The 17,859-nt window shown below is 35.4% G+C and overlaps 1 protein-coding gene across 1 annotated transcript; it reads left to right on the forward strand.

Annotated features, from left to right (window-relative positions):
* The first annotated feature begins 8,671 nt into the window (after nt 1-8,671).
* On the forward strand, nt 8,672-10,040 carry LOC104216317 (non-classical arabinogalactan protein 31-like). The gene is made up of 2 exons (XM_009766338.2): nt 8,672-9,143; nt 9,522-10,040. Exons 1-2 carry the CDS (start codon nt 8,720-8,722, stop codon nt 9,854-9,856), a joined length of 759 nt encoding a protein of 252 aa, XP_009764640.1. The 5' UTR covers nt 8,672-8,719; the 3' UTR covers nt 9,857-10,040.
* The last annotated feature ends 7,819 nt before the right edge of the window (nt 10,041-17,859 follow it).

Here is a 17,859-nt window from a genome sequence, read left to right on the forward strand (position 1 = left end):
AATGATTTTTTTTAAAAATTAAATCCAACAAAATTATAACAAAGATACATGATTCCAAAAAAATTAAAAACCAAAACATAACTTCACATTAAATTACTGAATTAAAAACGAACTTCAAACAAGATGAAACACGAATTAAATCTATATTAACAACAAACAACGGATTCAAACGATTTAAGCTAACACTTTTCTATATAAATCCTCTTAAAATTAATAAAACAAACTGAAAAATAATTTAATTGAATCTTCAACTTAAATCTATCAACAATATAATTAAACTAACCATTTTTATCTAAAAATAAATAAGAAAAATGAAACAAACTTATACCTATTTCAAATTTGAAAATATCAAACAAATTATGGACGAAATAAAACTTAGAACAACTAACTGTAAATGACCAACGACGAACATCGAACGAACTCTAAACGAAACCAACGAAACTTTGACATAAACGGACTTGAAGACGAAGAAGCAACAAGCATCAGTCGAGGTGAAAGATGAAGAAGACGCAGCAGCGACGAGCTTGCAGCTCGTCCATGGTCAGCCGCGACGGAGCAACAGCGAAGAAGATGCAGCGGGCAGCAGTGGCACGTCGCATGAAGAAGACGCAGCAGGAGCTCGTCGAGCAGCTGGAAGTCGACTGGGCAGTGTCGACTAGGTTGGACGAAGAAGAACGCAGCAACGCAGCCGCAGCGATGGAGAAGACGAAGGAAACGCGGCCATAGCAGAAGGAGGAGAAGCAGCAGCGTCGGGGTGGAGCTGGGTTTCGACGAAGGTTTTCCGGCGATGTGACGACGACAAAGAAGGTGAAGACGAAGAAGATAAAGATGGGGCAGCCATGGAAGCTGCTTCACGTCGTCTATGGCCGAGCTTCGAGGGTTTTTGGAGAAGATGAAGTTGAAAGGGAGGTCGTTCATGGTGTGGGCTTCGTGGGTGTTGGAGGACGATGGTGGACTGCTGGTGGATGATGGGTGGGGAGGTCAGGACTGGAGGGGGTGGTCATTGGGCAGCCATGGGAGGGGTTATTTGGATGCTTCAAGAAGAAGAAGGAAAGAAAGGGGGCAGGTGGGGCTTTTTTTTTTAACAGTGAAATTTTAGGGTTTTGTTTTGAAATGAAAGATAGGGAAATAGGGGTGTTGGGTTATGGACTGGGTCGACCCGGTTTGGAATGGACCGGGTCGTAGAGGAAGGTTGGGTATATTTGGACCTGTGGTTAAAAATTGAAGAAGAGGCCTAATTCCGATTTTCTTTTATATTTTTTGCTCTCTTTTCTTTTATTTCCTAATTAATAAAACTAAAATTCTAAATTAACTTATAAACTAAATTAACTTATAAAAAATACTAATTAATTCCAAATAACTATTATCGCACATTTAAATAGCAATTAACGATAAAATTGCACAATTTAGACGTTAAATGCTAAAAATGCAACGTACATTATTTTTTTATGATTTTCTCATTTTTTTAAAACAAACTTAAATAAATACTAAATGAAAATGCGACATATTTTATATTTTTATTAATTTAAACGAATAAACATGCACAAACAAAAATACAAATGATTATACAAAAATACCACAAAAATAAAAACATTGCACATAAAGGAAAATTGTTTTATTTTGAATTTTTGGGAGTGATTCTCATATAGGGCGAAAATCACGTGCTCACAGACAGTAAGCAAGTTTTTTTAAAATATAAAATAAAATACATATTTTTATTTATTTTGATTTTAAGTTGTACATATGCAGTAAACATTGAGTAATATTTTATATTTTCTTTAATATAGCAATGTTAATATTTCTTTTAAAACTTTAGATAAGTAGTAATATTTTACTTAGCTATTTTGTCTAAAAATAAAAAGAGAAGGAAAAAATCAATTAACCAACTCACATGGCATACTACAATCAAATCCTTTTTACCTTTCAATCTACAATGACACACTCCACTTACTTTATTTTTCCATAAATTATTTTTATTTTAGACATACACAATACACACGGTGCACTCTTAATTGTTTTATCTTCATTTGCCTCACTTCATCAGCACTCTACACATTTTCATTTTTATATAAGCATTCTCCATTTTTATGAAAGGGGACCACACATTTTTTTGGATTTCTTGCAACTTCCTCCAAGCAAGAAGAATAGATAATGGGGACAAGACTTTGAGAGGAAGGGAGGATTTTTGGAAAAAAGAGAGAGTGAGTGGAAGACAATAGAAAAGTTAAGCACTATTTGGGGCACAATAAAGAGAGGTCACGCACATAGATGGGGGATGAAAAAGGAAGGTTTGGAAAATCAGCAATCTCCTTCTCTGATTTTGGTCTTCTTGGAACAACCAGGAAAAGACAAAAAAAAACAAATTCAGTTTAGCCCTTTTCATCTTCGGATTTCATTTTTTTTCCAGTTTTTTAGTTTAATTTAAATCTCAGAAAAATACAAAAAAAAATGTTTCTTCTTCTTTCCAATTTCAATTTTCGTTTTAAAAGATAGAATTTGGTTGAAGTCCGAGTTTGGATTCGAAATTCCGGTGCCGATTCGAGTTTCCGTTCGAGGTTCGTGGCTTAGCTCGCGGTTTCTGCTCAATTGCGTTGCTGTTCTCGTTTCAAATTTTAGGAGTTGAAATCTCTGTATTTGTTGAATTTTTATATAGTGGAAGAACTTACTCAACATGTTCAATTCTTTCCTCTTTCTCTTTATCTCGCTTACGAATTGAGCCTTAACTGAGCCATTAAAAGATGGATTAATTAGTGATGATTACGGATTTATTAATATGTTTCTCTTTGGTGATGATCGTGTCAATTGATTTGTTCTTGCTTAAATCTTTTCTGCTGTTTTTGTTTTTAGTCAAAATGAGCTTGAAAGTGTGTTCTGGTTCAATTTTATATAGCTATGGTGTTGGATTCGTTTTTAACATTTGAAGCCAATTCACTAAGAAAATTACAGCATATTGGTTTGATATTCTTTTTTCGGTCTAAACTCTAAAACATAGATAGGTTTTTTTTTCAATAACCTTTATAGACTTTTAATGCAAGATAGAATCATTGTATTTTCATGAATTTGCTTTACCACTGCTTGGATCCATCAATTTGTATCGAAAGTAACAAGCATGTTTCCTGAATGTTGTCTAAGCTAGTTGTGTCATTTGGTATTAGCTTAACTATTTCATAAGTATGTAGGTCTGTTTTCTTCAATCGCACATTCTGGGTTTATTTTTGTCCTTTTAGATTACTTTGCATATTTGGAAGGAGTCTGGCTTGCCTTTGCATTACAGTTCCACCCACATTCATTGTTGAGATAATATGGGTTAGCTTAAATGAGTTTTACCAATTTCATGTAGTAATGATATCTATAAAAATGGTACAGTAGGCGCTTATGTCTTAAACGGCTCGTGTATGCATTCTGCTCGTTTCCTCTTATGCGTGTTAGGATGATGCATTGATCTAGATATTTAATATTATCTTTATATATGTTCCTTTATTTTGTCTTTGTCTGTCTTGTTTCCCTTTCTTATGTGTTTGGCCATTCATAACGCAATTTTTGCTAGACATTTGTTAAATAGGATATGTGTTTTTTTGTGGTTTGGTGATTTAATCAAATTGGATGGCGAAATAAGCCGAAGGTTTGGGGCATTGAAAGTAATGATAATTTGGATCTTAAATCTTCATTACTATTGTTTATAGTTTTATTATTCGTTTACCCATCTAGGAGTATGCTTAGGCCGACCACATTTGGGTAGACAAACCTTTAGGACGTTTATATTTTAGTTTTGTTAAGGTGAGAGGTTGTCCCTTTAGTCGATTGTAATATCCGGAGAATGCCCTGAAGTATTTTGTAAATATTTTGGAGGCCGTGACGAGCTTGTGAAGGAAGCATGGTGTAATATCTTATTTTGTTTCTATTTTCATTTTGTTTTTCATTTGTTTGTCTTTTATTTAGGCAGGGACAACCTTGAACCTTTTGTGTCTATTTTCTTTTTGTGTATTTTTACCTTAATTTTGGATATTTTAAAAGCCAACTAGATCGGGTACGCAACCGTGACTTTCACGGGGCTTGGGGAGTGCCTAACACCTGCTCCCCGAGTCAAATGAACCCTCTTACCCTGATTCTCTTGTGCAACTGGTTTAAGAGTCAAACGCGTTTTGAAAGAAAATTGTTATTTTAAAAAACGATGACCGGACACACCGAAATCAAATGTCAGGTGACAACTCTGAATAATCCTTCGAAACACAAATTACTTTGTCACTTTCAAAATTGAAAACCCTTTTGAGCTTTACATTTTCTTTTATTATTTTAAAAGGTTAATGAGGTCGTAAAAAAAGGGTGTGAGTTATTGATTATAAGGTTGACTTTATATAGCCAAGTGTAGTACATAAAAGCTGTGAATAGTATAACAAATTAAAGAAAATCTAGGATACAGAAAAACCTATGTGAATAACAATCCTAAACAAAAGGAATTTGATAAGCACCAAAAGAGATATTAAAAAACAGAATAACAAAAAGTCCTATACGGTAGGAGATAACTTGCTACTGCGGTTATTACTAACCACCTCTGGCTTGACCCTGATGTCCCTCAAGAGCTCAAGTCACTCCTCAAAAGAAATACCTTTGACCCTCCTTTGCACGGTTCCGGTAAGTTGTTCATTGGTTGGGCTGTTGTAGACTATAGCTGTTTCAAATCAGTGCTTAAAAGTGTTGTGTTGACTGTTGAAGTCCTATTGGGTTTGGATTGTTAACCAAAAATAGATGTAAATTTACATCGTGAATGGTAATTTGACCTGAATTTGTATGGTCTATAACGGTTAAAGAGAAATGGAAAATATGACTAAAAATTAATAAAAGACCGATACAATGAGGTAATGTGCACCATGAAGCGACATGTTTGAAGGGAAGATTGAGTTCACACTTGACCTTTGACGTATATGGGCATTATCATGCTTGACTCCAACGTCTGTGCTGAGCTAGACTAGTTTGAAAGAATGAGAAGTCTTTCTTTCCTTATCATATACCTCTAACAACACCGACTTCCACTAAGATTGTTAAGCATGCGATCAAAGAAACAAATTAAATCCTGAGTTTTCACATGAAAAGTCATTTCAATTGAATGATTGTGCAGTATGTAACTCTGATTGCGATCTAGCACGCCATAAAAGGGAATTAACCTCAGATTTTTCACGTGGAAGGACGTTTTAGTTAACCTGATTCTGATTGACCTAGCAAGCCCACTAAATTCCAAATTTTCTGATATCGGGTATTTCCTGCATAATAATAGGTTAAAGTATTCAAATGGTCTGCAAAGCATTTTCCAATTGATAGGGAAAAGGTTTGGGTGGGTCAGTTATCGGCTTTATTTTAAATGAAAAATTCCATGCTAATGCGGTTTTTCTTGTGGAAATTAAAGAAAGGAAAGACTGGCTTATTGTCTCTCTGATGTTAGGATACGATTCAAGGTTTTTGGCCTTCTGATCTTTGCTTCATTTTATGTTTCTAGGAAGTGGCAAACTCGTTGGATACAAATTCACGACAGACTATCTCAGTCTTCGTGGATAGAGTTGAAGAAATACTTATGCAACAAATGAGTGCAGTAACTTCAAACTGAAAATATTTCAGAAGATGACTGCTTCCCTGCTCTGACATTTTGGTAAGATTTATCTATGTTATGATATTGTTTACATTCAATAGTACTGATGCCAGCTCCTAGTTCTCAGAATCACTCTGTATCCACTCCAGATATGGAAATGGTTTCTGTCGCAAATATTGATTTAATATGTCCTAATTTACTCAACAGAAGTGGAGAGTTAGTATTATGCTGATGTAGGTTTCTCACAATTAACATGAGTTATTTTAGGCCTATGTGTTCATATGTAGTGCTTTGTTGTTTGACTGTTTGTTGAAAAGTTACAGGTATTGACCTTGTGTTCCAACAATATGCATTTATTTATGTCACTAAAATATCAATTAGGAACACTAATTACCTTCCTTTTATGCTTTGTCAAACTGAACAAGATATGCAAAGTTCTACCAGTTTTCCCTTTTTTAAGCATAGTTTTCAGAAGTTTCCAAATAAGGGGCAAAAGTTACTAACCTCACACTAAAATCTCGCAGATGGTAAGACTTCTTGGTAAGACTGGCAAAACAGTTTCATTAAAAAGTTGTTATACTAATGAAGAAGTTTATCCAAAACCATATGAACATACAATAATCACTATAAATTGGACCGACAATAACAAGAAACATAACCAACATGCCATCCTCATCACACTACTTAGTAATTTGCTTCTTCTTGCTTAGTTTCTTGGCAGTTTCATCAGTTAATTCACAGAGCCCCGTTCATTACCCGATCAATGTTATTGTGAAAAATGAAACTCCAAGTACAGCCTCGGCAAGATGTTATATACATGGAATTGATGTTCGCGACGAATACATAATGACTCCAGGTCATATTGTTGAATTCTATATGAGCATTATTCCTGGAGAAGATAACACCCTTTCTTGTGACGTGAAATTAGGGGAGAAACACGGGTTTTTCGAGTTGTTTAACTTGAATAATACTCACATTTGTCACACTCCTGATGTATATTGTTATTGGAATGTACATGAAGACGGATTATGCATGTTTGTTGCAGGTAAATGTGTGCTCTTCAAATGGGATGCTAACTCAACAGTTCTTCCCAGTTTGAGTCACCAAGTCAAAGATAAACTCCCTTCAATTAGACATACTGCAAGTGAAAAACTGAGATATGCTGCAACTGGTCCCTTCATTTTGAAAAGAAGTCCTTAGTAAATCCATGAAATTTTGTACTAATAATCTATGAAATTTATTAAGAAAAATTCAGGTATTATGTGAATTGATGTGCCAAGTTTTATGTTCAATATGTAATGAGCTTCCAATCTCATGTCACAAAATCGTATGCCCGTTCATTTCCATATAAATATAAATGTTATTCACATCTATAGGAAGTATTTCTCTTTGCGATGCATTTTAAAGGCTAAGACTTTCTCTCCATATTTATAAATTTGCTCATTACAGTTGAGGTAGACACAAATTACGCATAATTTCTAATTTAAATCGCTATATTGATCTTGAATATTTTCACACAAAAAGAATGATATTTGAAGTTGATCAATACTTCATAAAGCTCAAGGCATATTCAACAATGAAGAAAAAAGCAAAATTATAAGACCATATTTTTATATTTTGGGATCTCTCTCTAATAGAATCATTCAATTATATTGACTAAAATCGATCCCGTAGATCCATGCAAGTAGAAGAACATCCCATATACTTGTCGATTATATGTTGAACCCTTCTTAATTAGCTTCAAATCCATATCCTTCATTGCTAGACCAAGATTCAAGCCAAAATATTCCCATATCATTAAGAATTCCCAAATAGTGAGATACTAATATATATTTTTTTAATTTGCATACCTAAGCTTGATTAAAAGGTGAACTTACAATTCACATCCAAACCCAAAATAATTGGGATTATTGCCGCGGTTGCCGGAGCGATGATAATGATTTTAGTACGGCAAAGATAATCACTTTTTTCACTTTTAGTCCGCGTCTGAAACTATTTGCGCGGCTATACAATACTATTATCTCAAAATAATTCAATAATAGGCCTCATGCCAGTGTTATTATCATGGTTCCTGCAACTTTCGCACTAATCCCAACTATTTTTTGCCTGCTGCGAATGCTTGTTAGCTTCAGCTTCTCATGCCTAGATAAAAAAATATATGTGCAAGTAGTAAAAAGAATTAATTTCTCATTAATGAAGAACTTAAAAGAATGGGAGGGTTTATGAGTCATATACTCTGTTGATATCATCAAGATAATTTAACATAGTTTGTTTACTTAGTTTTTAAGTTATCAAATCATATTGGTTATAAAATATCAACTGTTATGGCAATTGTTGAAGATAATTTAATATTATGGTATAAAATATTACACATTATAGAAGTTAACCACAAAATTTATAAAATCCTTGAGTTACCCCTACACAAGTTAGTCTAGAACCGAAATTCCTCGAGAAGAAAACCAAGACTTAAGAGGCAGGCTTTTCAGCTAGCCGTTACCTCTGGAGTTTTGGGTTGTAGGACTCCCTCCAGAACCAGAACCAGTATTCACATACAGACAGAGACTTATGACAGAACACTGACCTATAAACAAAACAAATGGGTACTAGTAACTAGCGTACACAAGACTCCTCCAATTCTGAATTCAAACTACAAAGCTAAGGGCAAAACTGAAAAAGAAAGATAAAGCTGATGCGTACTGTTTCAAATTATCTGTGCCTTAATTGACTTTAATCACGATTAACCATTGGAATGTAGTGCTGTCTCCTTTATAACCATTTAGAGGACTAAGATGTTACTATTACATGAAAACGGAGGTCATTGGAAACTTGTACGACGCATGGTTAGATGTGCAAAATGACCAAAATTAGCATGCCCCCTCCTGCCCTCTGCATGTGAAGCATTTAGCCACCTGTACAAAATCTTTATTTCTTGAACATGATATACTCCCTTTTGTCCTAATCCTCATTCTGACCCCATTTAACTGGCCCCTACATTTATGATTCGTGCTCTTTTTCTTTCTTTTATATTTTTTTTGTTCATAATACTATAGAATATGCCTCTTCCAATCCCCTATAAATGTAATCCATTTTCCCTTCACTCCAACTCAGAACTCAGTTCAAACAGACCATTTGGCAAAAATGGCTGCCTTTGGGGTCATTCTAGTTATAGTACTTAGCTCATTTACAGTTCTTGGCCAAAACGAAGGCATTGTCACTTCAGAACTAGCTCCTCATTCCCTTGTTAGCTTCCCACCCGTTGAAACCCCTAAGCCTCATAATGGCGGCCAACACCACCACCACCACCACCACAAGCACGGCCAAGCCCCAGCTTCTTCTCCCTCTCACTCTTCACCACCAGTCAAACCACCGTCTCCGCCTGTTAAACCACCAACTCCACCTGCTCATTCGCCTAGTAAACCACCAACTCCGCCTGCTCATCCACCAGTTAAACCACCATCTCCTCTTCCAACCAGGAAGTTTGTTGGTGTAAGAGGAGTTGTTTACTGTAAATCTTGCAAGTACAGGGGGATTGACACTCTCTTGGGAGCTTCTCCAATTCTGGGTCCCTTCTCTTTTTAACTATTCCTGTTATTTCATAATATGTGACACTCTTTTTATATATATGTTCCATTTTTATGGTAACTTATTTGACTGAGGCATAATATTTAAGATAAAAAAGTTAAAAAGTAAAATAGTAGGAGTATCACATAAAATGGAACAAACAGTGTACTTGAGAACTATTAACTTGGAAGTTGGAACCTAAAATTTTACTTATTACATGTTCAAAAATCGGGTGCTTTAGGAGTATTTAACTTTGAAATTAACACTTTACCTTATGATATGTTCTAGTAAAAAAAAAAGCCATCACATTTTAAAATCAAAAGTTCTAGAAGTATTTCAGTTTTTCTTTCTAAAAGTAAACCATCTTTTTATGGTGCAGGAGCGGTGGTGAAGCTGGCATGCAACAACACAAAGTACCACCTAACAGCCCTAGGCACAACAGACAAGAATGGTTACTTCTTCATCCAACCAAAGTGGTTGACCACAGCAGGTTACCATAAGTGCAAGGTGTTCTTAGCAAAATCACCAAAACCAGAGTGCAGTGTCCCAACAAATTTCCACAATGGACAAGCTGGAGCCATGTTGATCCCTGCATCACTGCCACCACCAGCACCAATGACATCAAAGCCAGTGGATTCTGAGACTGGGGTTAAGCTCTTTAATGTTGGACCTTTTGCTTTTGAGCCCTCAAAGAATCTGCCGTGCAAGCAGTAGTGAGGAGAGATTGGATTGTTTGGGAACTGGGAAAGTGATAAGCTATAGTAGTACTAGATTGTTGGGAACTGGGAGTGTTTTGAGACTTTCAATTCTTGTTTGTTGTTACTTTTGCTTTTCTTGTTTTTGTGAATTTTAATATTTAATGATAATGTAGTAGTGTTAGGCTTGCTTGCTTTGGTCATCTTTGGCTTGGTTGGTTTTATGATACAATTACCTCTGAACAAATAATGTTAGGAGTATTTAAGAGCATTTATGTTGTCATTTCTTTTTTTTAAAAAATTATTCCTGCGGCACATATAGGTACAGCATGATGTGACTTTTAATGCGTGTAAGATCTGATGTTTAAGGCTTTTTACCTTATGCCTAGCATTTCCCAGGAACATGTCGACATATTTTACAGCTAAATAAAGAAAAAGGAAAAAACAATTGAAGAGAAAATCAAAGGTGGAGTGAAAAGTAATCTTGATGTTATAACCTCTGCATAACCAACATCCCACGTTGAACAATTTTGTGAATCTTGGAAAAAGTTCCATGTATATATCCTTTACCTTATTCGATAAAAGATTACCTTCACATTGATTTGATCAGATTCAATTATAAGAGGAGAATTTATTCTTTTATATTCCCTCCTGTTTAAAATAAATAATTTTTTGGCCTTTTTATGATCTAAAATAAGTGATTTTTTCAGATTTCATGAATTAATTATTTTTTTCTACATTGTCCTTGGAATAAATAGTGTTGGAGTGTGTGTTAGGTAAAGAAATAGTAAAGGTTAATATGATCAATTTTAATACTAATTAATGTTAAAAGATTGAATTTTTTAATATGTGTGAAAACAGTTAAAAAATTACTTATTTTGAACCGGAGAAAGTATCTACTATTGTAATTATTAAATAAACTTTTTTATTAAATGAAGCTTCAAATTTCATATTTTGGTCTCAGATGTTTTCACTAATTAGCTTTTTTTGTTTTTGTAATATAAGATATAACGAGTATTCTTTTTATTTAAAATAAAGAAAAGATTGAGTACCAATACAAATGGATAACACACTTTAGTTTTCTGAAACAGATAACACTTCATTGTTTGTTTATTACATTCAATCCTCCAAGTAATAAAATATCACCATAAAAGAATTCTATAGTACGAAAGGAATTAATAACGCATAATATTGTTAAGGGGTTACATGATTTTGAACAAAAGAATTTAAGAGTCTTCCCACAAATTATATTGTGACGACCCAAAGGATTATCACTTACTTTTAATTGAATTATGTATCTTCAAGGCCTTGAAAACCTCATTTATCATCACCTCGATTTACGTGCGCAGTCCGGGCGCGTAGCCGGAAAGCTTAAATATGAAAATCTGTGAAAAATGCTAAGTTTTGATTATAAATTGAATAAATTTGACTTCGATTAACATTTTGGGTAAACAGACTCAGACCCGTGATCCGACAGTCCCGGAGGGTCCGTAGGAAAATATGGGACTTGGGAGTATGCCCGGAATTGAATTCCGAGGTCCCTAGCCCGAGAAATGAATTTTTAAGTGAAATTGTTTTCTGAAATTGTTTAAGGAAATTTGAAATGAAATTTGATTAGAACATGATGGTATCGGGCTCGTATTTTGGTTTCGGCACCCGGTACAGGTCTTATATATGATTTAAGACATTTTAATAAAATTTGGTGAAAAACGGATGTAGTTTGACGTGTTTCGGACCTAATTTGCAAAAGTTGAGGTTTAAGAAGTTTTGAAATATTTCTTTGATTTGGAGGTTTAATTCGTTGTTTATGATGTTATTTTGGCGATTTGATCGCACGAAAAAGTTCGTATGATGTTGAGTTAGTACGTGTGTTTGGTTAGGAGCCCCGAGGGCTCGGGTGTGATTCATATTTGTTTCGGAAGGTTTCGAACTTAGTAAATGTTGCAGGTTTCTCAGCTGTTGGGTTTCTGGTGTTACCTTCTTCGCGTTCGCGGGAGTACCCACGCGAACACGATGGGTTAATTGTTGCTGAAGGAATTTCCTTCTACGTGAACGCGAGGCAATGGGGGGGCTATATCTTCACAAACGCGGTCCTGTCCACGTGAACGCGAAGGTCAAGTGGCCTGGGCAGGGGTGGGGTAATTAACCTACGCGAACGCGACCTGTTGGATACGAGCGCTAGGGCTCGAGGAGATTACTCTCCGCGAATGCTAGCCCGTATACGCGAACGCGAAGGCTTATCCAGCTTGACCATCGCGAAGATATACGCGAGAGTTGGTTATAGTTGAGGTAGTTAGATGTCGGAACAAGTTTGGTTATAGTTGTTTCTCCTTTGCCGAGATAGTGTAGACCTTATTGATCCCTTGTCGGGACTCTCGTTATAATTGCAAATATTATATATGGATCGGGTTGCACGCTGCAACAATATTATATATGGATTAGGTTGCACGCCGCAACAATATTATATATGGATCGGGTTGCACGCCGCAACAGTATTATATATGGATCGGGTTGCACGCCGCAGCAATATTATATATGGATCGGGTTGCACGCCGCAACAGTATTATATATGGATCGGGATGCATGCCTCAACGGTATTATATATGGATCGGGTTGCACGTCGCAACGGTATTATATGTGGATCGGGTTGCATGTCGCAACGGTATTATATGTGGATCGGGTTGCACGCCGCAACAATATTATATGTGGATCGGGTTGCACGCCGCAACAATATAATAAAATAGGAGCGGGTGGTACGCCTACCACAAGATATAACGAAAAGGGAGTGGGTAGTACGCCTACCGCAAGATGTGAAAAGAAAGTGAAATCTGCCTTTATTTTTCTTACTCTTGTTAGTGGTTGGATTTTGATTTCTTTATAGTTCTTTTGATAATCTGTTCTTACCTGTTATTTCCCGAAACATGTTTTCCCCTCCCATCTTTACTTGTTTATTTCTGCTTTATTTTTTGTTGTATATCATATAACTGCACAGGTTTATTTGGTAGTCTGGTCCTAGCCTCGTCACTACTTCGCCGAGGTTAGGCTAGACACTTACCAGCACATGGGGTTGGTTGTGCTGATATTACACTTTGCATTGTGTCCAGATCCCGGAGCAGCTTTTGGACAGTAGTTGGAGTGCTTCCTTCAATCCACTCGGAGACCCAAGATAGACCTGCAGGCGACCACAGGGTCTGGCGTCTCCCTCTATCTCCATTTCCTGTTTCACTTCCCTCTATTCAGAAACAGTGTACTGTTATTACTTCAGACCTTGTATGTAGTAAATCTTAGATAGTCTGTGACATTGTGACACAAGGTTTTGGGTATTTGAGGTTTTAAAAGTTGTAATGGATGTAGGCTTCAGATATTTTAATTGTTAACTTCCGCTTAATTATTTAAGTTCCGTTGTTATTATGTTATCGCCTTATGTTTGCTAAAAAGAGGTAATATGAAAGTGAAGTAAGTAGTAAGGTTTGGCTTGCCTAGCTCTCATTAGCAGGTGCTATCACGACTCCCGAGGGTGACATATATGCGACATCAATACATACAGAAGGGCTTAATAAATTGGTGAGATTGTCGGTATGGAGTTATTGGGTTATCGTTTGGGTCTTAGTTTGCTAACACTATTAACGATTTACACTTTGTTTAGATCATTGTTACCCATCATTTTATAATATTGTATTGGATGAAGATAAAGTATGTTAATAGGGTGGAGATTTGGGGTTAAAAAAAAGTAAAGAGTAAAATATAATTATGGACTAAAAAGTAAGGGCATAATTAGAAAGAAAAATAGGAAACGATCTCAACACACCAAATCCATTGTTTCATAAAATGGGACATTTCATTTTTCCGGAACAATAAAATTAACAATACATTCAATTCAACATAAACAATCAAAATAAACATTATTTTGGAATAACAACAATACAATACGATATAATGAGTAGCAAGCATCAAAACAAGCTGTTAATCGATAACCCAATAAAGCTTTATCAAAATTCCAATTTTACTCTTATGTAGGTATATATAATTCACTTTAAAGCTTCATTCTATTAATACGATATGTGGACTTTTTATTTTTCAAGGTGTAATTGCTATTATTTCTTGTTGTTTTTGATGTGTTTGGATAATTTGACTTGAGCAAATCTCTTAATTTCTAATATGAAAACAACTTTTCTAATTATGGTCCCCCAACATTTTCAATATTCAGTATTTTCTGGAGTAATCGTGCCACATTTTCTGAGCATGTTGTTCTTGCTACAATTTTGGATCAGTGCATTTTATGATATATAATGTTTCTCTCCATTCAAGCATTGTTACATTTGATATAAAAAAGAACTAATGAAGAGTTCATGCAAGAATTCTAGTTAATAAGGTAAAGTCATTCTCTTTCATTTTATAATCTCATTGATGTTCATCTATGTGCGAATATATGAAGTAATTTGAACAAATTTTGTTGCTATTTACAATTGAACAAACTTTTTTGATGAGGATAGATATGTATTATGAAACTTTTGTTCATTCTTTAAAATATAATTAAAAGGGATCAAGGTTATAATATCAATTAGCATTACACACTACACTTCATCCCTCCAAATTGAGTTAACCGATACTTGATAATCGATATTTTCTCGTTTCAATTATCGACTTGGCGTATTTATAAAATCGATAACCGATATGCCAAATTGATAGCATTCACAATCGAACCGAATCAACTTATTCCCACCCCTATTTAGATGGCTTTCGAGCTCGAGAGTTTGAATTCGTATTTGAAGAAATATCATATTTTGGAAATAAGTTATTTTTAAAACTATGACTTCCCTACTTTCTCTATGATTTGCCGTTGCGCTTCTTATCTTTTTAAAATTTTAATTCTCTATAAATTATATATATCAGTAGTATTTAAGAAATTTCTTTATAACTATTCAAATTTCAAAATGAAAATTGACAAATTTGGACCGACGGAGTATGAAAAAATTGTGGTTTTACGGTATGCCATCTGGGGGAAAAATTGAAGTCCCATCAACATCAAGTTCCTAGTTTAATAATTACGCATTTAATTTGTGAAGCCTTGTACGAAGTTTGCATATGAATGGTCGCGTGTGAAGTTTAATGAGAGATACATGTCATCCTGTGCTTGCGGTTCTACAACCCTTAATCCAGTGGCTTCTTAATTATCTTTGAATTGTGACTCCCATATTAATATAAAGTTGTTATAAAATAAAGACCGTAAAGTAAAGACAAATATAGAGAGAAACTGATATATTATTCGAATTCAAACTAATGTACATAATGAACTGAAATCTTCTTTATTTATAGAAGAAAGGAAACTGCTGTGTAAGCTGCTACTGCAAGCTGCTGTGTAAACTGCTACTATATCAGATATGGATAATCTTTTACTGAAAGTAATGTTTATCCATAACGGAGTACTGAAAGGATAAACTCATTGGACCAGGTATAGATAATCTTCTACTGGAGTTAATGTTTATCCATAATGGAGTACTTAAAGAATAAGCTCATTATACCCGGTATGGATAATCTTCTACCGAGGAAAATATTTATCCATAACCGGATACCAAAGTGATAAGCTTCTTTAGGAGGCTTATTTCCAATAGAGTACTAAATGGATAAACATATTTACGGCGGAGTCCCATATGGATAAGCTTCTTATTTACAACGGAGTACCAAATGAACATCCATAATATAATATATTCATATCACTCTCCCTTGGATGTTCATTAAAAGATAATGTGCCTCATTAAAACCTTACTAGAAAAAAAATCCCATGGGAAAAAATTCAGTGAAGGAAAAAGAGTACACATATTTAGTAATACGCATTGCTGGCTGCCTCATTAAAAACATTATAAGGAAAACCCTGTGGGAAAAATCTTAGTAAGGGAAAAAGAGTACTATACGCATTTTACTCCCCCTTAAGAAAATCTTATTTCAAATATTTGAGTCTCCGCACTCCAATCTTGTGTACCATATTCTCAAAAGTTGAAGTTGGTAAAGACAATCTGCTAGATTGTCACTTGAACTAATTTGATGCACATCAATGTCACAATTTTCCTGAAGATCATGTGTGTATAATAATTCTGGTGAAATGTTCTTCGTTCTATCTCCTTTTATTGTCACGACCCGGATTTTCCGCCTTCAGGAGTCGTGATGGCGCCTACTAATGTGAGCTAGGCAAGCCGACTGTTTGAACAAATTACCTTTTTACCCATTTTATATCCTTTAACAGTTATGAAGCAATAATATATAGACAGCGAAATTTATAATAAGCGGAAGAAAAATAATAAACTATCTCAATATCTATTCAATACAATTGTTTAAACAAGATTACCCAGAATTGGAGTCACAGCTTCACAGACAGTCTAATAGTACTACAAACAAAGTCTGAAAGGTAAATAATACACTGTCTCGAAATACGTAAATGAAACAGGATAAAGGGATAGGGAGAGACGCCAGGGCCTGCGGACGCCTGCAAGACTACCTTGGATCTCTGTATGGACTGAAGACAGCCACCCAAGCTAATGTCCAAAAGCTGCTGCTCGGGATCTGCACACAGTGCAGAGTGTAATATCAGCACAACCGACCCCATGTGCTGGTAAGTGCCTAGCCTAACCTTGGCAAAGTAGTGACGAGGCTAGAACCAGACTACCAGATAAACCTGTGCAGTTTAACCATATACAGCGGAAAAGAAGAACAGTAATATACAGTCAAGTATGGAAAGGGAGACATGTTGTGGGGAGTTATCAATTTAGAATAGAAAGACAACGGGTAATTAAAAGGAACAACATATCTCAGATATCAATAAAGAAATCAGGAATCAATAAGTGCACGTATCACCCTTCGTGCTTTTACTCTCGTCCTCACCAAAGCAATCAAGTAATGAAAATGTGCACGGCATCACCCTTCGTGCTTTTACCTCGTCCTCACTATACAATCAATATAATCGGCACGGAATTGTACATCATGCGGCACAACATCACCCTTCGTGATTTACACTCTTCCTCACAAATCATACATGGCATCACCCTTTGTGCTTTAACACTCTCACACCAAAACAATGCACGTCATCACCGTTCATGCTTTAACACTTCCTCACCCAAACAACAATCACAAACAATAGTGCAAGAGAATAAATGAAATTACAATAAGAATCTCGGCAATGGAACAATATCAAAAGAAATATCAACATTCCAGCAAGAGAGATAACATTAAAATCAACAATGTCCTGGCAAGGGAGGCTACGTAATAATTCTCTTCTTTTTCTCACTTTTACTTCACAACTCACTTCACAAGTTGAGTCAATGCTCTAAAAGGTTCAATTACCACTTATACTTTCACATTTCATTATACAACTTGAGCCAATGCTCCTCAATGTTCAAATGTCACAATTACTTCCACAAACTTTGGCCAACAATAGAAATCCTCACCAAAGCATGAATAATACAACGAAGTCATAATAATCACAATATAAGACTCATGAGTATGCTTATCACCAACGTATAGATACTCGTCACAATGTTTATACGTCGTACCAAACAAATACCACATAGCAAATAGGACTCGACTCCTAATCCTTCAAGCTAAGGTTAGACCAAACACTTACCTCAAACTTCCACGGCCAATTCAAGCCTCAAACACCGCTTTTCCTTTTGAATTTGGCTCCAAATTAATTGTATCTAGACATAATTGACTTAATAACATCGGTAAACACTAAACAATTCCATTTCAATGCTTAATTGTAGATTTCCTATCATTCTTCCCAAAAAGTCAAAAATCGACCCCGGGCCCGCTTGGTCAAAACACAAGGTTCGGACCAAAACCCGATCACCCATTCGCCCAGAAGCCCGAATATGTAATTAGTTTCGAAATCCGACCCCAAAACGAGGACTAAATTCCATTTATACAATAAGCTCTAACTCTACCCAAATCCCTAATTTTTTACCCTTAAGAACATGATTTAAGCCTAGAAATCTAATGGGTGTTAATAGAAATTGAAGAAAATGAGTCTAA

Source organism: Nicotiana sylvestris, chromosome 2 (genome assembly GCF_000393655.2).
Source record: "Nicotiana sylvestris chromosome 2, ASM39365v2, whole genome shotgun sequence".
In the NCBI taxonomy this organism is placed as follows: domain Eukaryota; kingdom Viridiplantae; phylum Streptophyta; class Magnoliopsida; order Solanales; family Solanaceae; genus Nicotiana; species Nicotiana sylvestris.